The sequence below is a fragment of the Anabrus simplex genome, chromosome 14 (assembly GCF_040414725.1).
Source record: "Anabrus simplex isolate iqAnaSimp1 chromosome 14, ASM4041472v1, whole genome shotgun sequence".
In the NCBI taxonomy this organism is placed as follows: domain Eukaryota; kingdom Metazoa; phylum Arthropoda; class Insecta; order Orthoptera; family Tettigoniidae; genus Anabrus; species Anabrus simplex.
In genome coordinates, this window is record NC_090278.1 from 9,503,946 (window position 1) to 9,530,549 (window position 26,604).

General features: G+C 39.3%; 1 protein-coding gene across 1 annotated transcript; it reads right to left on the reverse strand.

Annotated features, from left to right (window-relative positions):
- Positions 1–4,592: 4,592 nt before the first annotated feature.
- Positions 4,593–5,660, reverse strand: LOC137503022 (craniofacial development protein 2-like; the record flags this gene model as incomplete). The annotated part of the gene is made up of 1 exon (XM_068230398.1): positions 4,593–5,660. A coding segment is annotated over exon 1 (843 nt), but the record flags the coding sequence as incomplete, so codon positions are not given.
- Between the last annotated feature and the right edge of the window lie 20,944 nt (positions 5,661–26,604).

Below are 26,604 nucleotides of genomic sequence, written 5' to 3' on the forward strand. Positions count from 1 at the left end.
ATTCAAGCGAGGACTTAAAATATATTCATCAGTATTTTCCAGATTCGGAGAAATGTAAACTTTGTATGAGGAAAGGTATTCTGCCATATGACTCCATTCAAAGCTTTCACACATTAGAAGAAACAAAATTACCTCCTCAGACAGCGCTTACAAGTGTAATAAATGAATGTAGTACACTATCACTAAGCTCTTCCGCATATGATAAGCATACAATATCGATTTCAGATGAAGACTATTTGCATGCATATGATGTGTGGTCAACATTTAATATAAAGTAATTAGGTGAATATGCTGATTTGCATTTGAAAGTAGACACAATTTTACTCTGTGATGTGTTTGAAAAGTTCCGTAAAATGTGTTTAACTCTTTATGGATTATACCCTTGCTATTACTACACGACTCCCGGTCTTTCGAGGCATGTAATGTTAAAGTATACAGGAGTTAAACTTGATCTTATTACTGATGTTGGCATGCTTTTGTTTTTTGAACGCGGAATTCGCGGCGGACTTTGTTTCGCTTGTTAACAGACATGCAATTGCAAATAATGCATACCTCAAGAATTATGATACAGAGAAAGAAGATTCTTATCATATGTATTTTGATGTTACTAATACGTATGGGTATGCAATGTCACAAGCTTTACCATATAAAGATTTTTACGGCTAAAAGAAACTCAAATTGAATATTTTTATGTTTATCTAGATGCTAAACATCCTAATAGAAGTTCCGTGTTAGAGGTTTCTCTTGAACATACCCTTCTAATCTGCATCGTTCACATTCTGACCCTCCGTTCTGCTTTGAAAAATTAATTCCGCCTGATATTACATCAAAGCATGTTAAACTGCTACGGTAACTAACCTACTTCCAAAAAAAGCGGTATGTTATTCGCATTCAATGACTTGTTCTAAGTCTAGAATACGGCTTACAATTAGAGTGTATTCACCGTATTATCCCGTTTAAGCAGGAAGCATGGCTTAAACCGTATATGGATTTAAATACAGAGCATCGTCTACGTGCTACATCAACATTTGAAAGTACGTTTTTCAAACTCATGAATAACTCCATCTATGGAAAATGTATGGAAAACGTTCGCAAACATCGCGACTTTCATTTAATTAACAAATGAGAAGGGCGGCGTGGGGCATGCAAGTATATCTCAAAACCGAATTTTAAATCCTATCATGTCATTGATCGTTGCCTGATTACTGTTGAAATGGTGGGAATGGTCATGCAAGATTTCCAGAAACTAAAAATGTATCATTTTCATTATGGATTTGCAAAGCAGCAGTTTTCAAACTTTCACCTTTGTATACGGATAGAGATAGTTATATTTATCATATTCGGAATGCAAACTTCTACAATGTAATGCGAAACCATTCTGAATACTTTGACACTTCATCCTATTTACCATGTAATCGATTTGACATTAAGCCACTTAATAAGAAAGTTTAGGTCTTATGAAAGATGAATGTGATATGAATATTATAACGGACTTTATTAGTTTAGCACCAAAAATGTATGCATATGAGACAGCAAAATTCACAATCTGTGACGAAGGCAAAAAGCGTACGTTCAAGCGTAGTTAGGCATTTATAGGTTCAACGCTATGGTAATATACTAGCATCTAAGAATGCTGACTTTGTAGACAGATAAGAATACAATCACACAGATATCATGTTTTTACTATTGAGCAGAATAAATGTTCATTATTCTATTTGATAACAAACGTGTCTTGAATAGAGATACTTTTACAATTGTACCATGGGGGTACAACAACAACAACAACAACATATACAGTAGCTGTTTCTTGTGACATGCTTGTTATGTAAATAATACTCATAAAACTTGCATTATTGTAAATGTAATTATTGTGTGTAAAAAGGGGAAGATTATCTAAAAAAATATTTTCACACCATCATTTATTTCAAATTCTATTTTTATTTCTATATTCAAGATGTAAAATATCCACCACATATTTAAATTGTAACATTGTGTTTATTTTCAAAAAATAATGAATATGTAAAATATTTTCAGAAAATTATATCATTTCCAGATTTTTATAGCATCACAAATACTGATAATAATATTTGTTTGCAATGCTCAAAAATCACTAATAATAATATTTATGATAATGAATATTACAGAATGCTATAATGTTTTGTTTACTAAATAGATTAACTAGGAATATACAAAAAATCACTGATAATGACGACGATAAATAATACAGATCAAAAATTGTATATTGTTTAATTTTTACTAAAGTATATTATCATTACACATCTATTCTTCCTTTGTCCGCCTGCTTACGATTTTTAGAAGAAAAACTGTTATGAATAAGTAAAAAATTCGAAAGGGTAAAAAAGTATTACCTTCTCCTTACCGCATCCTCTTCTTCCATCCACCGCTCCCTCCTCTTCTTTTATCAAACGAAAAGGGTAAAAAGAAAATAGGTAAGTAGAAACTTATGCGACACATAGTTGTTGTTGTTGTTGTTGTTGTTAGTCGTTTAGTCGCTTTCGACTCTCCGTGACCCCATAGACCAAAGTGCGCCATTTCTTCCTGTCGTATACAATTTTCCGAAGTCTTTCTAAATTGAGAGCCGTGGCTTCCTTGATGTCATCAATCCACCTCATCCGTTGTCGCCCTCTTCTCCTGTTACCATCAGTCTTCCCCAGCATTAAGGTCTTTTCCAGTGAATCATGTTTTCTCATGATATGACCGAAGTACTTTAGTTTTTGCCTGAGTATTTGACCTTCCAGTGAACAGCCTGGGTTGATTTCCTGTAATATGGACTTATTAGATCTCTTCGCAGTCCACGGAACTCTAAGGAGTTTTCTCCAACACCATAGTTCAAATGCATCTATTCTTCGGCGCTCAGCCTTTCTTACTGTCCAGGTTTCGCTTCCGTACATTGCTACTGGGAAGACCATAGCCTTCACTATACGAATCTTCGTTCTTAAAGTTACGTCTCTACTCTTGAAAACGTTAACAAGGTTGGCCATTGCCTTCCTCCCAAGGAGCAAGCGTCTCTTAATTTCATGGCTGCAATCGCCATCAGCAGTTATTTTGGAGCCCAAGTAGATGAAACTAGGAACAACCTCCATTGTTTCACCATTTATATGCCAGGAGGTGATAGGTTTAGTTGCCATGATCTTTGTTTTCTTGACATTCAACCTTAGTCCAGCTTTTGCACTTTCTTCTTTCACCTTCATTAGTAGATACTTAAGTTGTTCTTCACTTTCTGCCAACAGGGTGGTGTCATCAGCATATCTAAGGTTATTTATATGTATCCCACCAATTTTAGCTCCAGTTTCTGTTTCATCTAATTTGGCATTCCTCATCACATACTCTGCATATAAGTTGAATAAGTAAGGTGACAATATGCAGCCTTGACGTACACCTTTCTCAATCTTGACCCATTCAGTTGTTCCATATAGGGTTCTCACCGTAGCTTCCTGATCAGAGTAGAGATTTCTCATAAGGCAAATAAGATGATCTGGTACTCCCATAGTCTTGAGTACTTGCCACAATTTATTGTGGTCGACACAGTCAAAGGCTTGAGCATAGTCAATAAAGCATAAGTATAGGTCTTTCTGGAATTCTCTTGCTTTTTCCATAATCCAGCGAATATTAGCAATTTGATCTCTGGTTCCTCTGCCTTTGCGGAAACCGGCTTGTTCTTCAGGTAGTTCTCGATCTACATACTGCCGAAGCCTATTTTGCAGGATCTTGAGCATAACCTTACTAGCATGCGATATAAGTGCGATTGTTCGGTAGTTTGAACATTCTTTAGCGCTGCCCTTCTTTGGAATTGGGATGAACACTGAGTTTTTCCAATCTTTTGGCCACTGCTGGGTTTTCCATATTTGCTGACATATTGAATGTAGCACTTTCACAGCATCCTCTCCTAGGATTTTGAACAGTTCTGCAGGGATTCCATCATAACCACTTGCCTTATTGTTTGCAATACTCTCTAGGGCCCACTTGACCTCACTTTCTAAGATATCTGGTTCTGGCTCTGACAACAGAGTAACTTCATCATCAGGAGTATTCCCATCTTTCCTATACAAATTGCCTACATATTCCCTCCACCTTTCTTTAATCTCCTCTGCTTCAGTAAGATCTTTTCCATTTTTATCTTTTATCATTCCAATCTTAGCCTGGAATTTCCCTCTGATGTCTCCAATTCTTATGTAAAGATCTCTTGTCTTACCCAGTCTGTTATTTTCCTCAACTTCCTTGCACTGTTCATTCAAAAAGGCATTCTTATCTCTTCTAGCTAGTTTCTGAAACTCTGCATTTAATTTAGACATTTTCGATCTTTCCCCTTTGATTTTTGCATTCCTTCTTTCTTCTGCTATTTGTAGTGCTTCACCCGATAACCATGTGGCCTTCTTCTTTTTCTTTTTCTTGGGAATATGCTTTTCCGCTGTCTCCTTAACAACACAACGTACTTCTGACCATAGCTCTTCTGGGACTCTATCTCTTAAATCTAATCCATTAAATCTGTTTCTAACCTCTACTGAATATTCAAGAGGTATGCTATTTAGGTCATATCTGCTTGATGGTTTAGCTCTGTCAATCCTCTTTAATTTGAGCCGGAATTTGGAAATTAAGAGCTCGTGATCTGATCCACAATCAGCCCCAGGCCTTGTTTTGCATGACTGTACAGCACTCCTCCACCTTTGACTACAGAGTATGTAGTCGATCTGATTCCGACATTTACCATCTGGCGAGGTCCAGGTGTATAGGCGTCGTTTGGGCAATTGAAACAGTGTGTTGGTAATGACCAGTGAGTTGTCTTGACAGAATTCTAGGAGTCTCTGTCCAGCTTCATTTGTTGTGCCAAAGCCAAATTTTCCCGTTACTCCATCTACAGTTTGATTTCCTACTTTGGCATTCCAGTCGCCAATAATGAAAACGACATCCTTCTTTGGTGTTAACTGTAGCAATTCTCGTAAGTCTTCATAAAACTGGTCAATATCTTCCTCTTCAGCTTCAGTGGTTGGTGCGTAAATTTGTATGACTGTGATGTTAAAAGGTTGGCCTTGAAAACGTACAGACATCATTCTATCAGTTTTAAAATTGCACCCCATTATAGTTTTACGCACCCTGTTGCTAACTATGAGGGCAACTCCATTTTTCTTTTGGTTTTCATGTCCAGAATAGTATACCATGTACTCATCTGTAGCAAATTCACCAATACCAATCCATCTCACTTCGCTTATTCCCAGTATATCGATGCCCAGTCTCTTCATTTCTCGTTTGACTATATCCAGCTTTCCTTGATACATGGATCTTACATTCCAAGTTCCTAAACAGTACTGTTCCTTGCAGCATCGCACATTTCTTGAGGCTTCTCTCAACGTAGTTCCCCCCGGAGATCCGACTGGGGAACTTGAAACTCCGGAATATTTTGAATTGAGCAAAGCCATGGGGTTTTCTTGGGAAAATTACAGTGGTGGTTTCCCGTTGCCTTCCACTGTCCTCCACTCCTGTTGGCTCACTGACCCAGTTTCCCGCTGGGGTTGTAAACCCAACCTTCCACTGGGTTGCTCAGCTTAACAGGGGCACCACGCGTAGGTAGGATTTGGAGAATTGAGGTGTGAGAGGCTAAGTGAACTCTCTTGGTGAGTTCATATATTCGCATCACACCCCCGTTTCTAGCCAGAGTCTCAAGATGTTCGTAGAGACTCTCCCAGGTCAAGAGGTAAAAGAACAAGAAGACAACTCTACACCCTGCATTCCAGTTTAATAACATAAGGTTAGTATATCTGAAGCAAAAACGTAACATTAACGATAAATATTCGACTAATTCTCTATCCGTTATTCTATGCAAACTAGACTGGGGCATCGTCATCAGTTAACTATTTAATTGTATAAATATCAAAATTACAATTTTTAGCAAGATAGATAGGGCAGCTATCCTTAAAACTATGGTTCTCTGAGGTTACGGACCCCTCTAAGATTGTGTCGGGAACGGGCATGTCGAGAAGGGCAGCTAGTATTAAAACTATGGCCCTTAGGCCCCTCCAAGATGGTATTGGGGAAGGAGAATGTCGGGAAGGACAACTAGCCTTAAAAGCTAGGGGCATATTGGGAAGGGCAGCTAGCCTTAGAACTATAATCCTCTGAGGTTAGGCCCCTCTAAGGTGGTGTCGAGAAAGGTCATGTCGAGAAGGGCAACCAGCCTTAAAACTAGACACCTCTAAGGTTAGACCCCACAAGATAGTCGATAAGGGCAGCTTACTCTAAAACTAGAGACCTCTGAGGTTAAGTCCCTCCAAGTTAGTGTCGGGAATGCCGCACCTCACAAAATCACGTGGCTAAGTCCCATTAAGAAAACAGCAGTGAAGTTAGGGATCGTTCAGTTTTTCAAAGAATTCCTAGCGCTTGGCTATGTCCCGTCAAGATAACTGCAGTGAGGTTAGGGTCGTTCAAATTCCACTTGTCAAAAGCACGCGGCTAAGTCCCGTCAAAATGACAGCAGTGAGGATAGGATCGTTCAGAACTCCGCTCCACAAAAAAGCATGTAGCTAAGTCCAGTCAAGATAACGGCTGTGAAGTTAGCCAAGCACACTTTTTCAAAATCCGTTCCAAACAAGTGCACGTGGTTAGGACCTGTCAAGATAACGGCTATAAGGTTAGCCACGCTCTTGTTTAAATTTCGCGGCAAACAAGTGCACGTGGTTAGGACCTGTCAGGATTGCAGCAGTAAGATTATCCACGTTCACTTGTTCTAATTTCGCGCGCAAGTGGCCGAGAAAGTAAGGTAGGGACCTGCCAAGAAGACAGCTGTCACCTTGACACTTGTCACTTATTCAAATTTCGCGCCAATGTGGTTAAGAAGGTAGCAGTGAGGTTAGCCAAGTTCACTTGTTCAAATTCCGCACCAACGTATACGGTAAAATAAGGTTAGGACTTCTCAAGATGGCAGCTGTCATCTTGACAGCTCCCACGTATTCAATTCCACGCCCACGAGGTTAAGATGGCAGCAGTGAGGTCAGCCATGTTCACTTGTTCGCAAAAAGTAAGGTTAGGACCGGTCAAGGTGGCAGCAGTGAGGTGGGCAACGTTCTCTTGTTCAATAAGTGAGGTTAGTTTCCGTCAATATGACAGCTGTCATCTTGACAGGTGCCAAAAGCACGTGGACTTGTTGGTAAACAATGTGACGTCACGGTCACGTGTTCATGGCGTCAATGACCTCGGGTGTTGTCTCAGCACAAAAATTGTTGACGGTTGTTTGTTTTAGAATCTGACCAGCCCTACTACTCGTTACGTAAACAAAGGAAGGGTTGTTTACTACTCGGCCTTGTGTAAATATTTCAAACTGCACTCAACATACAACAGCCACACCCAGGAATGTCCTGAGCTGTAGATTGATTTCATTCCTCAATGGCGGAATTACAACGTGTGCAACAATTTGCCAAATCTACTCCATCTCTTCGTGATGAGATGATGATGATTGTAGTTTAAAGGGGCCTAGCATCAGGGTCATCGACCCCTAACGGCATGAAATGTAATAAAAATGTAAAGTCCAAAAATTCATCCTCTGACCAGAATTCAAATCTTGATTGTGAATAATGAATGGATGAATACGAATGTAAGATAATCATCGGATCCAACTCACAATATTAAAAATTAAAAATAATTCGAAAATCAATCCTCTGACTTTGTACTTTGTGTCGAACTTGGATGTCATAATCTCAGGCATCATTTGGATGGTCCAATGGCAGAGAACACTAGGAAGGGAGATGTAGAGCTACAGTCATGATAAACTAATCACAAAGCCCCTACTATCCCGTGGTGTTCCTCCGAACGCAAACCGAAAGTGTTCATCACATAGTTGTACTAATTCCAGGGACCCGTACTATCCCGTCGCGTCGTGTTCATCAGATAGTGGGTATTAATGACAGATAAAACAAAGACCCGCGCTGTTCCTCGGAAAAAACATTGTGGTACTTATCACAGGAACCCTACTATACCGTGTCCTTCCTCACAGAGTGGGTACTAATCACAGGTAAACCCCAGACCCATCGTGTTCCCCACATAGTGGATATTAATGACAGGTGAAACCTACACCCGTGGTGTTCCTCGGAACGTAAACCCATGGTGTAGCTCACAGAGTGGTACTAATCTGAGGGACCCGTACTATCTCATGGTGTTCCTTGGAACAAAGACCCCATGACGTCCACAAAACTGATCCTGAAACATCCACAATGTGAGGAACACCACGAATCTGGGGTTTACCTGGCATTAGTACCCAATATGTGAGGAACACCATGGGATAGTATGGGTCCTGAGACTTGTACAACTATGTGACGAACACCATGGGAATGCGTTCAAAGGAACAGCACACTTCTGGGGTTTAACTGTGAATCTCCTTGGGATTCTCCAACCCAATGCGGGCAAACGGATAGCCACCGTCATAGTGGTGCGTACTATACACTGGTACTGTAAACCTATAATTATCCTCCATCAGACCCAAGGTATTCCTGTGTTTGTTGTACTAATCATAAGGGTAATGGATCTAAAGACAGGTAGATTGGTTCAAAATTCAGCATCCCTTGCTGTCGTCCCCCACCCAACAGGGTTTGTGTGTTTGGTCCGCGAAAGTTATTTTACTTCGCTCAAGTCGGCCGAAAAACCTGATAGGACGCCCTAATCACCACCTGGGATGCAGCACGTGGGAGTAACACCTCTCTCCCTGCTACGACAGCGTAGTAGGTTCGTGGTTAATCTGCTGTTATCTAATGTTGTTTATCCATCCTGGATTACCGCTTTTACAACTGGCACTAGCTGCCATGCAGAAAAGCCGCATAAGATGTCTATACTCTACTTCATTGACCGTAACATATTGAAGTTGTTGGTGAGGTTACCATTTTCCACGAGCTGGCGTGCATTGTTTAGTTGTTACATTACCTCTCTACCTATTGGGTCAGAACTCAGACGCTTAAGATACCTGCAGGATTTCTGGCTACTCTTCCATAGATCAGTTCCCTCCATCGCTCCACTTGTTAGATTTCGCATTTACAGATTTTTTCCCAAGTTTGGATGTTACCGGAGCTCAAAGGATCATTATCTAAGAGATCAGGATAGTTTCTCAATATTTCCTTAGTTTATGTATATAGTATGAAGCCTCAGGGAATTGAAATACGAGAACAATGCTTCACCATATTTACAAAATCATCATATAATTCAGTAAAAGGCTCTATATTCAGAATGTTATCCTGCAATGAAATAGTATATTTCTCCCATCAGCCTTCGTAAAACGATCTTCTTCGAAAAGGAACTCAGATTCTAATGATTTAAAGATAAGACGTACAGAACTAAGACGAGGCCACAGAACTAGTTGCAAACAGAGGATTGTGTAAATTCACAGAGGGTCGCAGTCTAAACGCTGAAAGGCATAACAATCTGTCACGAAGGTGCATGTATTAAACAGTACTGTCTGCGGTCAGATTGCAACATATATCTGGCATATAACAGGACGATGAGGGATTGCTTGCCCCACTGATTTCGCTGATAACTGAAATATGTTTCAGATACAGTAACTTAATATTAGGATTATATCCATGCCTCCACTTCGCACTGTTGACTGATGCTGGAAATTTGTGATCATGCAGTAGAATTAGATCACAGGAATCTGCACATTCTATCCCAGCCTATCCGCTTTTGTCGGTACCTGGGTAGCCCCATGTTGTATTATAACTACTGAAATCACCAACCACAAACTTCACATATTCATGCTGGAAGGCTCCACAAATGTAAATACAGTACCTGGTGGCTTATTAATTGAGCTCTACTGTGAGAGTTTCAGTGTCATCACGGGAGAGGATCTGGATGTTGGATAGCACTGAGGGTGTTCAAACACTAAGCACATGTACTTTATGGATGCCTCTGTGGATCCGTGGTAGAGTGTCGGCCTCCGGATCCCAAGAGAGCGGGTTCAAACCTGGCAGAGGTAGTCGGATTTTTAAAGGGCAGAAAAAAGTCCATTCGACACTCCATGTCGTACGATGTCGGGATGTAAAATATCTTGTCTTGTCTTGTCTTGCGGATATTTATTTGGGATTCAAAAAACTCTTTCCCAGTCACAAGACCATTAATATATTACACTTATATCACAAAAGCACACGATTACATCACTAATGCCCGATTTTAGCATGATCACACATAGATAGATGAACTTAAAGAAGCAAAATTATATCGGGTATGAGTAGGTTCATGGAAGTATTACATTCGGTACTGAGCAGGGACACAAAGAACTTAGTAAGCTGGAATAGGAGTAACGTGTTACACTGTACAAGATCGGAAAGTAATAAAAACCTTGAGACAGTATCTACTCACCAGGGACATATAGAAGTGCCACCTCACAAACATGTCGGAACAAAACATCTGAAAAACTAAATCATAATTACAATTTGATGTGAGTGTTATCAAGGTACTCGTTTAAATAGTAATGATTGTAGGCGAAGGTTGGTGCAACAAAACTGAAAGTCGTGTAGGGAAAGATACTTGAACTTTAAGTAATTTCTGCATTAAAATGGTCTGGTGATGTGCATGTTGGGGGCAATGAAAAAACAGGTGGTCACTATCGCCATCAGATTCTCCACAGGAACAAGTTGGGTCGTTCGTAATGTGAAATCGAGTTAAATATACTGGGATTAAGGCATGATTAAAACGTATTCGGATGATATTGGTAATGTGACGTCGTGTATACGTACCATTTGCAAACCACGGCAGTGTGGGAATACTCGGTTGAATTTGATAGTAATGTTGGCCTTTCGTACTAGCAGATAATCGCCATTGTGTGCACCATGTGTGTTGAGCTGCAGTTTTGATATGTGGAAAGAAGTCGGGAATCGGAATTTTGATTTGTAGTATATTCGCGGTATCTGCACTGGCGTCTTTCGCTGCTATATCGGCCATATCGTTGCCTACGTACCGATTATTCCCTTTAATCCATATTAGCGTTATAACAAAACCGGATGTCTCAAGTCGAAATAGAAGAGACTTGACTTCGTAGACATATGTATTTGTATGAGGGGCGAGTGAATGCAGAGCTTGTAAAACACTTTGAGAATCGCTGAATATATTTATTTTTTTGGATTGCAACTGTTGAGCATATACGAGGGCTTGGTATATGGCATATAATTCTGCTGTAAAAATAGTTAAATTATTAGGTAACGGATATTTAAAGCTAATGAGAAGTTGTGGATCGTAAAATGCTGCTCCGACTCCAGTATTTGATTTTGACCCATCGGTAAATAGGTGATAATCTGATGAGGTTATGGGACTTTTAAATTTCTTATGAGCGTATAATGTGGGATAAGGTGCAGACATTGATTGGTTTGATGCATCAGAAAGGGCAATGATAATAGAAGGACGGAATGTTTGAATATCATAGTGGTATGAATACGTATTAACGCGTGGTGTACGAAATATAGTCTCAGTAAGATGGTGGATTTCAGCATAAGCCATATATATGGCGGGATACCGATGATTGGAAGGAGGACGCTGTTGATAATATTCATATAATAATTGTAATTTAGGGACAATAAGGGAGTTCGTTTGTTTAAGTAGGAATTTTTTGGAAAGTTTTATCCTGCGAATGTACAGTGGTTCTTCCGTAGTTTCTACTAATAAAGCGTTAGTTGGTGTTGTGCGGAGGGCACCCACACTGATACGTAGTGCTGAAAATTGGAGACGATCCAACGCTAATAAACTATGTTTAGAGGTTAAATCAATAATGTGGGCGCTATAATCAAGTATGGGCCGAATGGTTGCATGATATAGCTGTAGTGCTGACAAGGGGTCAGCATCCCTTGCATGTTTCGTTACCGTTCGTAAAATGGTGATATAACGATCAGATTTCCTAATAAGGTGTCGTATATGAGTTTGCCATGTGAGTTTTTGATCAATATATATTCCTAAATATAAGTGTTGTGAAACCAAGGGTATGCTATAGGTGTCAAAGTTAATAGGGTTTTTATCAAAGGTTCGTTTATGTGTAAAGATCATCGCTGCACATTTAGGTATAGAGAGGGAAAGTCCATGGCCCGTTAGCCACTGACAGACTAAACTTAAAACCCGAGATATTGTGTCTCTACAAAGGTCAATGTGGGAGTCAGCACAATAAATAACATAATCATCCGCGTAAGCTAGAATACGGGCGTGTGGTAGCACAAGAGATTCGAGCTCTTTCATGTAAAGGGCAAACAAAATTCCACTGAGTATCGATCCCTGTGGTAGGCCTTGTGATGTGTAACGGCTATCAATTGTGTGTTGGGGACGGCGGTTAGTAAATAGTTGATTTAAAATAGAAATGATTTGGATGGGGAATCCAGCACTAAATAATTTCTCGCAGAGGATATGCAATAACACAGCATCATAGGCACCTTTAATATCCAAAAAGACTGCTACGATAGATTGTTTCCGCCATTTTGCTAATAAGATGTCGAGTAAGAAAATAATGATAGGGTCTTGTGTACTATTACCCCGTCGAAAGGCGAACTGATACTTGGGTAATAGCGAGTGATATTCCAATACCCACGCCATTCGTTTCATAAGGATTTTACAAAAAATCTTTGCGTATACACGATCCCAGAAATATGCCTCGGAAATTGTCAGGTTCAGGAGGTCGTTTTGTTGGTTTCAGAATGGGTGTGATGAAAAACTCGTTCCATGGTGCTGGTACATGTAATGTCTCGAAAATACTATTATAATATTTGAGTAAATAAATTTGGAGATGGGGGGGTACGGCCTTGAGCATTTGATAAGTAATTGCATCAGGTCCTGATGATGAGTTATTGACGGTACATAATACAGAGTGTAATTCATTATATGTAATTGGATTCAAAAGGGAAATAAAAGAACAAGAATTATTCTGTGAGGTGGGTAGAAAGAATGGATTTACGGTAACAGGGGCAAGGGTGTATAAAAAATCTTCTAGAACTTGTCGCGGATAAGCAGAAGAAGTTTGGTATTGGAAAGTTCTCGTAATCATGCGGATCGCGTTCCAAAATTTCGTTGCTGGAAGTTGTGGAGTTAATTGAGAAATAAAAGATTGCCAAGCTTTTCGCTTTTTTGCATTAAAGACGAGTTTTGTTTTCGCGATATGGTTTCGCAATTGAAAATAATGCTGCTGCGTCATCGATTGGCGATATTGTTTGAATAATTGTTTGCGCTTATGAATAAGATCGTGACATTCTTTGTCCCACCATTTTAGTTCCTGTGGATGGGTCGTCACTTTTAATGTTCGACACGGATGAAACATGTTTAAATATTGGGTTAAATAATGGAGTAAGAGGGAAAAGGAAAGAGGGGACTTGTGTTTTTGCTGCAAGATATAATTGAGGTATGATTGATAGTTAGAAACATTGAAGTTTTTATGAGATCGGACGTTACTTATGCAGGAGGGTGTCTGAAACTGGGAATGTGGTGGGTGAATACCATATGTGATGAGAATTGGGAAATGATCACTAGTGTGAGTATCAGATAATGTATGCCAGGTGGTGACAGGGGCCATAGTGGTGCGGCAGAAAGTAAGGTCTACTGCGCTGGGTGGAGATCCAGGCGGAGTTAAACGGGTCGGGGAGCCGTCATTTAAAAGAAACAAATTGTGATGAGTTGAAGTAGTAAGTAAATTGGAACCTTTGATTGTATCCACCATACATCCCCATTCAGTGTGGTGGCAATTAAAATCACCGAGAAGAAAAAGATGTGGAAATGTGTCAAATTGTTGAATAAAATGCATCCATTGATTCTGAGTAATGTAAATGTGGGGAGGGCAATAGATGTTGATGAAACAAGTATTATGGTGTACTATTCCTACAGCATAAGTGTGCGGGATGATATATTGTAAAGAGAAATGTGTAACTGATAAGGAAGTATGAACACATGTGGCAACTCCATCAAAGCCGTTACCATCAAGTCGGAAAACTTGATAACCTCGTAATCGAAAAATGAAATGCGGTTGAAACCACGTTTCTTGTAAACAGATAAAATGAGCTCGTGTTTCATTCAGCAAAATTTGTAACTCATGTCTTTTAGAGGCGGCACTTCGACAATTCCATTGGAGTAAAGTAATCATGCTAGTATGTTCATGATAGAGTCTCGTAGTTTATATAATACATGGTGAAGTTGAGGCTCGTGACCCATACTTTGAATTAACATTACCAGCAATTGCTGGATTTCTTGTTGAAGGCGTTCCTTGGAAGGAGGATAATGTATATCTTGAAGGGTTGCAGAGGGTTGCTGCCTAGCAGATGTGGGCGCACTTGAGGGATATGCTAGTTGCAGAGGTTGTTGCATGGCACTCGTTGACGGGATCGAATGTACTGGAACTGAAGGTTCGTTTCGCAGAATAGCCATGTATCCTTGACGGTCGAAATCGGGTTCGGGTGTAGGAGGGGGAGATTGCATGATTACTTGGGTGAACTTACGCTTACGCGGGTTGGGAGTCGAAGGGGATGGGGGATTTGACGATAGAGGAGGGAACTGAAGTTCTTGTTGCTCGGAATGATAAATTGGAAGGGCGATTCGGGCTTTAGTTTCGGGAAAAGATATGTGTTCAGTACTCATTAATTTTTTAATGGTGACCTGATACTTATGTTCAGGACAAATTGAGGAACCTGTGACATGGTTTTTCTTACAGTACGCACATTGCGTAAATTGCTCCGTACATGCCTGGGTTTCATGTTGTTGCGCACATTTCCCACAACGAGCGTTTTTCGCTTGACATTGTCGAATAGTATGCCCATATCGCTGGCATTTGTGACAGCGAATGGGTGAAAAGATGTAAGGTTCAACTTCCATGTACACCTTGTATAAGGCGACATGGGAGGGTAATGTTTGTGATCTGAAAACAATTTTTACTGAACCCATAGGAAGGTATTGGGTTTCTCCATCTTGAATTGCACGGCGATTAAGTCGTTGCACGCTTTTAACTGGTGCCAGGTACTGTAATATGTCATCATTCGATAAACCTTTTTCAACTCCACGAATAATGCCTACTCTTAACACTTGTGAGGATGGAATGTACGCTTTAATTTTGAGGGTTTCAAGCATAGGATTACTCAAAAATGCGTTTGCTTGAGAAGCCGTATGAAAGGTAACTTGTAGTCGATTACGTCCTTTACGTTGGATCGATTAGACATTGAGTTTGGTTTCATAAAATCGGCGACCAAGTGCCATAGGGTGTAAATTGCCGATGTTTTGCTCGTTTATGGATTCAACAAATACAAAGAAAGGTCCATGATGAAAGCGATTATAATATTCCGGTGTAGAAGCCACTTGGGACGCTTCGGATTGATTGTTAGATTGTTCAGAATTAGAACGGTCTACCACTTCCGTATTACGCCTCTGTACATCAGACTCAGTTGACTGAGAACCTTGCTGTCGTGTCGTATTACTGGATGAATTGGTTATGGGTTCCTCCTCCATAGGTACTACAATTTCACGCTCCACTCGTAAGGAATTCCCGGTTACCGCCGACGTTCCTCCACTGTCGGTCTCCATTGCATGTCACTCCCGCACCACACGTGAACGAAAACACAAGTGGTTACCACTACCGCGCACCTCTGACTCGCACAAATAGAGTTGTGTACCGTACCACTATCACTGCGTGACTGGATGTAAAAGATCTCTGGTGATACATTTGGTATTTACCCGACAAAATTAAATAAATCTCAGCCATAGACGCTCTAGAGAGATCCGGTTTACTCTAGGTCCGCTAGATGGCAGACAGAGTAAAACGGAACGTCGAAATTGACGAGCAGACAGCCAGATGGCGTCAAATCGAAATGTCTGCAAACGGTAGCTGAGGCCATACGATTATTATTATTATTACATGTACTTGATTTTTGGACAGCGAAGATTATAGTCTCGGTGAATTTCCTGAATGCATATTATTAGCATGTGAGGAAAAGAGCAAAAGAGGTCCTGGAAGAAGAAGAATATCTTGGCTTGACAATCTTAGAGGCTGGTGCAATATGTCATCAGTTGAACTGTTCCGCGCTGCCACAAACAAGACGAAAATGGCCATCATGGTCGCCAACATCCGAAACGGATAGGCACCGAAAGAAGAAGAATATATTTTGTGTTGTCTTTCAGATTCTTAGAATTAAGACAATAATAAGAATAACATAATCGAAATGTAAAATATTATGCAAAATAGTGTAAAATAAACCAGTAAACCCATGCATACAGAGGACGATAAGCAGGAAATGGGAGCTGATAAGATTTAATTAATGGTCTGTGTATTCCAGTAACTCCTACAATGTAGTCTGGTGTATTTTGCTATGTGTAGGTTTTGATTTGACGTATTATTTTAGTGGATGTTTATCACAGTTTCAAAATTTTTGTGCTGAGAAGACACAAGGCGAAATATACGATACTTGCGTGTGTTAGAAGTGTCACATTGTTATAACAGGGAAAAAGTCATAATTTTTCTCAGGATGGTACATTCAATTTAGTGCATCTACCATCGAAATTGTTCAGACGTAATGAGGAACATGTTTGCAGGAGAGCAGTGAAATTTAGAGGAATTTAAAGTACGTTAGTTTGCGAGATTTCATGTCCAAATAAATATAATCAGTTGTGTATGAAAATCCGAAAGTTTTGGTCAATTTGTAATTAGTAAATGTAAATAATTATTGTACTGGGAGGTACACCTCAACGCCTCGCATTCGAAGCTAGCGCCTAAATGAACTCCTGTATTGGTGAAACAGTGAAACTAAAACTACACCAACTTGGAACTTTAATCAGAAGATGTCTCCACCGAAATATTGAGTAATTTTGTTATTGTACAGTTTCCTAACCTGAGTGAATTTCTACTTGTTTTCTTGACATTCATCCACAGATGACACCACTAAACTCTATGATCATGCACCCTGGTGCGAAGTGAAAGGACCTATAATTTAAAGAAGTTTTGTATTTCTAGGTTTTTAAATTAATTGATGTTCATTTATTTTTACTTTTTCTTTCCGCCAGTTTTGAATCCTACCAATCAGTAATTTCTGTAATTAATTTTCCGCATATCACAGGCTTCTTCTCCGATTCTGAGTGTTACTTTTGAAATCTACCAATAAAATTCAGAGGGTGTGTCTTGATTAATCGTGAATGATCTCGAACCTTCCCTGAGGGTTTATAAACTGCGGCTGTTTTGGAGCTGGAGCCAATTGATCAACGTTCATGTGAGAGTGTGTGCGCTTAGCAGGAGGCGGGCGGCCTCTTTCGTCGACAGCTAGTACATCTGCAAGGTAATGGCCACATAACATCTTTCTTTCTTGCTAACTCCACAGTTTAACCCGAGGGAAAGGTCCGAATCATTAGCTATGAAACCTAACTTTCTAAAAATGTAACTTTCTGCAGGCTAATGTAAAAACTTCATAAAATCTTTAACTGTAAATCGGGGATAGAGAGTGAAGTACCCTCTCGAGCTCCCTTTCATCTTGGTTTGAGGTGTCTACGTTTTTGTAACCTTTCGTTTCTGCTATGTATTAAAGTTATTTCCATCCGTGCTACCTCAGTAGTTTGGGATTAGCCCCTGTTTCATCGGCCTAGCGCCCTATAGGTTTTAATTTTTTTGGAGCAAAGTTGTCGCCTCCATTCAAATTGTACTCGAGCCGCTTATTTAACCTGTTCTTTTTCACTATGGCCCTGTAGGTTGGGTACTAGATATCTCGATGTAATAATATTTCTATTTGTAAGTAGTACTTTGCTAGACCAGAGATCGTCAGATTTTCATGCAATGCTGCCTTTAGTAGGCTTGAGAAACTGAGAGCCTGGTTGCTCTTTTGCAAGTTTTGTAATTGTGAAGTGTGCCTCTGGAAGTCTTGAGATTTAGATTGTGGAGAGCAAGTGCTCTTGAATTAAGGGATTTCTTCCCCTGAATAATTTGTGCTCTTTTGTAAATTTGAGCTAGAAGCTCAGGAAATGTAAAGCGAGGGCTTGAAGCTCACGATCTGTTAAGATGACTTATCTGGTCTGTTCCTAGACTGTTTTAGGGTGTTTCATTTTACTGAAAAATTGTTAAGTTTGATGTTCTGAAAATATAATCTTCAGTTTAAGTTTTTAATTAATTTTGATATTGTAGTTAGACCCATTTACCCCAGCACCTTCTTTCACCTCTGCTTTCCACGGATACCCCGGAATAATTATAATGATTATTATTTGTTTATTTGGCGTATGGCTACATCACTCAAAACAATTAATATTTACAAGAATTATCTCAAACTAATAACAATAATAATTGATTGCATCAAGCTACTAAGTTGAAAACAGGGGAGAGTACGTTTTAATCTATATCAGCAATATAACTATGGTATTTAGCATTAGATGTTGCCACAATATATTTTCTGGCAAGCTAGTTAATGATAATATTCATATCAAATGTATGCCCTTCGCAGATGATCTAGTTATTCTATCCCACAATAGGCTGAATGAATTCAGTACTGCAAAAGCTTCATGCTATTGCATCTAAAACGAATCCAAATCTCATATAAGAAAACCCGATTCATGGAAGGATCTACTCGATGATTACAGAAATAAAATCTTGTAACTCCGTTTGGCAAATTCCTCAACTAAATAATTTCAAACATCTGCATTACATCATGAAGCAAAAAGGAAAGATTTCTATATTACAAGTAGGCCATAGAATCACATGGAAAATGTACAACAAAAATCAATATCCCGGAATGCTTAATTAAAAAATTTGTAGCACTGCAATTAAGCCTGAAGCATTACGCACGTCAGAAATCTCGATCATTGGAGAAAGATCACTAAAATTATCGAAAAACAAGAAAGAAAAGACCACGGGGAAATCACTGGCCCAGTACGCATAGGAGTGTGGATGAAAAGGAGGTCTCCGGAATTATACCAACATACTCAGAAAATACCAGAAACAATTGTAAAAAGGCGATTAAAATTTGATGGCTATATTCAAAAAATATTTAATTATGCCTCCTCACTAAAAGTCAAGAATAATTGGATAATCGAAGTTAAAAAAGACCTTCAAGAAATCAGAATACCAGATGAACTTATATGGGACAGCCTAGCTTTAGAACGTTGGTGAACAAATATCATTTTGTTAATGCGCCGTTCCCGCGTCCAGGTCGAATCGCAATTAGACCCAGACTAGCTCACTGTATAATCAATTTCCAATCGTTGTTGAATTCGGGTGATGAGTTCGATATCGAATATTAACTGACTTCGAAGTTCATTTATCTTTCAAATATTTTAAAAGAAAGGAGAGAGGCCTTTAATTAAATTGAAAAGAACAAGTCAAAATATATACAAGTTTGACTGGGAGCTGGAAAGTGTCTCTTTAGGCTATAGTCAATTATAAAAATTACATTTCTTTCTTTCAACTGTCATTACATAATCTGGTTTCATAAACATTTTCACTTGATTTACACACATATCACCTGATCAATTCAGAGTAAGTTAGCTTCACTTGTCAGTAGCTGTCCATATTCTATTATCAGCATAATTGTTTGTTAATTGAGATAAAAAGAAAATATTTTCTAATTATTTCAACGTTCTCATCGTATATATAAGTAAATATGACAAAAGATATTTCATTAAGTCGTCACTTCATTCAAAAAATAATTGAAATATCATTACTGTTATTTACTCAAGTTGCTCATTGAAAATAAATATTAATTTCAAAAATTAATTAAAGTGCCAACACATTAATTATACGCGATCTGCTATCATGCTATCACTCATATCTGACGACTATTCAATGCAATTATTCTAGATATTGAGTAGTCTAACTTGTAAGAAGACTCTATCAATTACTGACAACCTTCAATTAGATATAATATTAACAGTGATATCATTCAATGTAATCAAATAAGCTTTCTAACTTTCCTTGTTTGAATGAAAATGTTTGTGGTTAGAAATTCGTACTAATATATGCTACATTTGCGTTATCCTCCCTACGTGGATTTATTTTTGATGTTCTACAGGTATTTGTTAACATGGGCACGTTATATAGATCGTATTCAGTGCTATATATGGATTACTGAAGAACTAACATGCATTTGAGAACCAAGTATAATTATCCACTACCTTGAACTTGCGTCAATTGACCTAAGACCGTCGATAAAATTATCTATTTCTTAACTCTCGACGAAACAATGATCATTATCATTATTACTCTTCATAGCACTCGACCATTCTTCACATATAAATCATCTACTTCATATTACACATCTCATGTCTCACTTTACAATACACTGAGCATAATAATCCATTTTATTTTGACGCATGTTACTATATAATCATTATTCAATCACTTAATTACCCATTATGTTCTCAATTTTCTTCAGATTCCATTAATCACCATCATATGTCCTCCTAAGACGTTGCTATAACCTGTATACGATCATATATCAACTCCACTTCGCAGTATTATGCCTTAATGTAGAACTAATATTAACCACAATGTCGTATCATATCTCTATTTAGGCTAAGTTAATCTCTTTTCATTCAACATTGACAACATTACGAACGTAAGATCTGATTATCACTGGTTAACTACATCCTAATCCAATGAACTTGTTATTCTGGTCAGATGACTACCTAATAACCTCCAATATTATTATTTTGGTTGACTTTCCGCGTAACATCACTTCTTTGGGTAACTTAAGATAGCACTTCACATGTATATTTTATGAAAATATAAAATGACACTTCACAAACAAAATATTATTTGAATTGCGCACATAAGATGGACTTAAATGATTTATTTTTTCCTCCTGCTTCCCTCGTCGCTATCACATGTCCACCTGGCTAGGAGATGCTGTATTTGCGTACAAGACATCGTATCAGCCTCTTGGGATCATCTGGGAAGGTCTTTCATCTTCTTCGGTCATCATGGGATTGATTTGTCGGCTCGTGTCCCCATAATACAGGTAGCCTCCACATCAGCCTTTCTAGCAAAAGACGTAGCTGGTTTCTTGCTCAGCTGAAACGGAAATACACATTGACATGGTAATTTTCGTCATCTTATGATTACAAGGCCTGCTATGATCTAGTAATATTCTTCGACTAATGCTTCTTATAATGATATCTTAATTAAAGTTCTGTATTTTGTCAATATGACTATTAAAGTTTCAATCGGAACGTTATTTTATTTTCTACATCTTGCTCTACAGGTTATTATACCATTCTAATATCTTGAGATAAAGTTCTCCCGCTAGGTACGTCGCCTTCTCGGTATGCCGTGACGTAGTAATTACGTAGAATGCTGATCCAACTCTGCCATTTTATTTTACGTTGCTGCCTAAATTCTGTAATGCTGACGTCTTGCAGAGGTATTGTCAACCATTATTCCTATTTATCTTTTAACTTCAACCGTTTTCACGTTTAGCCTCCTTCTTGAATTAATTGCTGTCGCGATCCACTCGCAGCTCTTTTCCAAATCAAATATATATATTTTTTCAATAATAAATTTTAACAATATTCTGTCTTCTTTCTTTTTCTTTGCCTTCCATATTCCATTCCTTTATTTGCACCTGGTGAAAACATCATTTTTCAGACATTTATGAATATGTTAACGTTTTATTTCCGACGTTCTCGTGGCATAGCGATCCTTTTTGCTCCAGAAAATCTTCACTACTAACAGTGAAATGGCACACTAACAACCCATGATAAGAACACCACGGTATGGACGGAAGAACGGATGAAAAACACAGTGAGGGAAGAAAAGAACCTGGCAAGAGAAGTAAGCACACTCATCTGCAAAATAAGTAACCCGCGCTCCTTAGTTGGTTAGAACATTGTGAAATAATAGTAATAATAAAACGTAATGGAATGAGGAAGAGTTACTATGCGTGTGGTATGGTTTGTCTATGAAACGTCAGGCTGCGATATATTTATCAGGAGGTGATAGCATGGGGTTCGGTCTAATGAGTTTTTCGGTGGATGTTGAAGTCATTGTCATATGTGTCTGGAGAACTGTAGGTCAAGTGGAAGTGAGAAACGTCGTAACTGCCCATATCTGTCGGTGGTAGATACGTTCTATTTCTCCATGTATTTATGAAACCGTGCGACTCAGTGAGACATGTTCCTAGTAGATATCCCAGAGGTAACAGATAATGCTGAGGTTTCCTTGTAAAATGGCCCGAGGATTAATCGTCAGGACAGAATGTTTTGTGAATTGGTAAGGTCCATGCTTTGAGCATTGTATAGGATCCTATATCCAGAGGGATGCTTTGTTCATCTAGTAACTCCATTAATACCAGTGAAACGCATATCATATTCCACAGATCCCATTACACTTCAGTTCATTCATGATGGCAACAATGTTGACTGATAAATTGTCTGATAGTACAAGAATTTTGACGTAGATTTGTGCTGAAGTAAAAGGCCATCCGTGGTGATATTTGTTTGAAAGCGGCAGGTATAAACCTGTCTGGGGTGATAACAGGTGCTCAAATTAATGAGGCGGATCCTGTTCGGAAATAGAAGGGTGTGCTACAACATAATTGATGTTAAAATAAATGGGGAGTTATTTGAATTTCAACTCTATTGTGTAGAGTGTCATCAACCCTTTTCAATTAATTTCAGTGAAGGGTCACTTTGGTCATCAGCCACGTTCAATTAACATAAAATGAATGAGGGGTACTATGGTCATCAGGCACGTTTCCTTAACCTTAAACATTAAATATATTAGGTGATCATGATAGGTCAGTGACGTGAATTGGAGGTTACTCAGATTCAATTGAGGGTCCAAGTAACTTGTTCTATGCTGATGGTCAGTTAGCAGACAACCTAAATTAAAAATGGTCTGGCGATCACTTCCTGATATTTAGACAATCGGGAAGAGCAATGCACAGTTGTTTATGGAGCCAAGCAGAGTGAATCTCATGTTATTTTCTAGTTAGCCACAAAGTGGTTTTCTGTAAGTATCCCTTCAGGCTTTCTTTTGTGGTGGATATTAATTTTATTCTGAAATCGTCCAGCCGCAACCTAATATTAAGACCACTTACCGCAGACCGCTGTTTCTGGCCTGATTTGTAAACACACCTGCCATAATGTTTCATCATTTTTGATTGAATAAACATAGTCAGATTATGTAAGCTTTTTATTTATATAAGTAGGTCTTCACTGATACCCAATAGTCATGTCAGGAAGTCAAGAAGAGCCATGAACACCACTGCGACACAAGAGTTAACAATTCATGCTGAAGACCTGAAACAGGCAAATGTTAGTATGACATGACGAAAAGGCTTCAGTATTCAGTATGTCTCTTCAACACTTGCAACATTGAGATATAAGAGATTTTCAGGGACTCATTTCAGGTTTCATTAGAGAAAGGCAAGTGGCCAATTCGCTGCTAGCCGGTAAACAAAAATGGAGAAACTTAAGAGCAAGTATACTGCAGCCGTCGACATACGTGTTCTTACTTACATACCCCTCCTCGAGAACTGCGTGATATTCATGAATAACTAAAGCCACTGAAGTTAAACTTTCAATTTGCATTCAGAACAGGTTGACAGACATAACAACAGAGCGAGCAGGTATAGCCTTGAGCTAGTGGTCTGCTCATAATTAAAGGAATGCACTAGTGACATGGATAAAGGGGTGCATAGGTTTGTTCAGTCTTCTGCATCACTTTCATCAATTGCATTCCCAATAATGACATGACTCGGCACTTATTTTTCTCTTGAATTGTGCATTCAATCTTTTGAATATGTTTCTTTCGCCTCTAGTTACTTATCACTCGTCTCTCTGCCATACGTTTCTTCTGTGTTCATCCGGATTACTTATTATCCTCGCATCTGGACAGCTCCTAAATGAGTGTTAATGAGCACACTTCTACTGAGGTAAAAACATACACCTGTGATTGACGAGGAGGTAACTCATGAAATGTCCTTTGCCCCTTTCGCATATCGACCTGGCTTTATGCCATTTGAAAATTGTATCTCAGAGAAAATGGCACAAAGGGATGGACCGCCGGGAAGGTGCCTTTCTGAATTAAGAACTTATTTCTTCTCTGCTGTGTGCGATCGCCGGTGCCTGGCTACATCTCCAGAATAGGAGAATGTCTTTTGGAACTCCGAACACTCGTGCACTAGTTAGTGGGACGTAAACCAAAATAACATTATAATTAAATTCCTCACAAAACAAGGGACAGTGCGCCACCTATCTCGCTTTTGGTTTACAAGTGCACGGTTACGTTATATGATACCCTGCATTACTGAGCATTCGTGTGCCTTAACATCCACGTGCAGTCAGATGTGAGCTGTTCCATAGACTTTCCGGCTGAATATTTGCGACGGACATTTCCAAACTATTGCGTCTCGTGTGTATGCATCGGCATGTGTTTCGAGAGTGCAATTCTCCCGGAGAAGTAATAAATACAAATACTGCAACGGTGTTGCTACTCGCCCGTGTCAGCCCACATGTGACCTGCTAAGTAGCCTTACCGAATGAAGGACATGGCGCACAATCAGTGCGGCTTGTCGATCGTGTGAGACCGGATGTGACGTTTTATAGTAGCCTTCCGGCTGAAGGATTTGCCACAGTCATTACAGTTGTATGGCTTCTCGCCCGTGTGAGTCAGCATGTGATGCGTGATGTGCGATTTCTGCCTGAAAGATTTGCCACAGATATTGCAACTGTGAAGCCTCAGGCCTGTGTGAATTCGGATATGTCTCGAGAGTGATCTCTTATTGGTGTAGAGATTACCACAAATATCACAACAGGATGGTCTCTCGCCTGTGTGACAATACATGTGACTCAATTGTGTTCTTTTATCAGCGAAGTGCTCTCGACAGACATTGCACCAGTATCGCTTCTGTTTTGCATGGGTGCGTAAATGAGTTGCCTGATGGGATTTCTTGTTGAATGATTTGCCACAAAGAACGCAAACGAACGGCTTCTCACCCGTGTGAATTCGTAAGTGATCCTCAAGATGGACTTTTCGGCAGAACGACTTGCCACAGATATTGCAGGAGAATGGCCTTATCCCTGTATGAGTAAGCATATGAAGTGCCAGGGTTCCCCTCTGGCTGAAGGATTTTCCACAAATAATGCAACAGTATGGCTTCACCCCTGTGTGAGTAACCATATGTTTCGAAACTGTGCTGCTGTCGCTAAAAACCTTACCGCATATTTGGCAACCAAAGGGCTTCTCACCCGTGTGTGTCCGCGTGTGAGTAATAAGTTGAGTTTTCTTGATAAAGGACTTGCCACAGACCTTGCATAAGTATGGCCTCTCGCCTGTATGGATCCTCATATGTACTGCCAGGTCGTTTTTTCAGGATGAATAATTTGCCACAGACATTGCAGCAAAATTGCTTCTCTCCCGAATGACACCGCAAATGGTTCTTTAAAAGCCACGACTTCTTGAACTTTTTATGACATACTGAGCATTCATTCTCTGTCGTAGTTGTATGCAACCGCATGTGCTCTGTCAACATGTTCTTTGTAAGGTATTTACGACAAAATTCGCACTTTAGGAGCGGGTGGGTACTGATGTGTTCCGACAAGCTGCTTCCGCTGCCGAAGACCTTTCCACATTGATCACACTTGAAGGGATGATAATTTTTGTGTCTCTTCAGATGTCGCAAGAGGCCCAACTTCCCAGCCAGGACTTTACCGCACACATTGCACCTAAAACAAGGTGCTCCGCCATCAGGAGGTTGAAGACCTTCGTTGCAAACTTCTGGCCTCGATCTAGAGTAGCAAATTAAAACCATGTGATCAATGGTTCAACAGCCAACTCCACTACAACTCTCACACAAATGAATTACCAATGAACATTCCACTCAATGATAACCCATTCAGAGAGCTCTTACTCATGAACAACACATTCCTGTGGGTAAACATGAACTGAGGTCAAATTCTGAGTGTGTTCTTAAATTTTAAAAGCTCTCACTTGTTACGAGGTGATGGTGCTTCTTTTCACCTAAATCACGATAACACGCGCAATGATCATCTGACGATTTCGAATAGTCAACCCCTTTGAAGAATGCATGAGAATGGGCCATTCTAAAAGGAGAAAACAAGCTCTTTGATCCGGCACACATTTATCTATTGAAATCCGTATATGTATATTCTCCTACATAAATGACGGCATATTCTTTGGAGTTTTGATTGTGCTGAACCACTCTGCGGTTCGTGGCAGGCAAGTAATTAATTTCAAAAAAGCCCTTGTTGTTGAGGTTGTTTGAAAGAATCTCAGTGTTATAGATACTAATTTGAGAACATCGTTTGCCGACTGTCAGCAAGATCTGCTGAACCAAGGTTCATCTTTTATGAAAGTTATTTACTTTCAGGCAAACATAAATATTGTATTTGTACATTGTTGTCATTACAACACAGTGTTGTTATTTCCCATTACATATAGCTTTGAAGAGCAATCGAAGAGGGCCGAACTACATATAGGATGCCAGGTTTATACAAGGAAGTTCATTCTTACTAGCGTGTATTAAAATTTAAGAATTTCATCGTACATATATCCGTATTGAGCTGAGAATAAAATGGGAACAGCTTATGGGTCCACCTATTCCATATATAAACAACCATGTAGGGTATTGTATTAGAATAATGTGACTCTATGTTTAAAACAATTGCAATGGACTA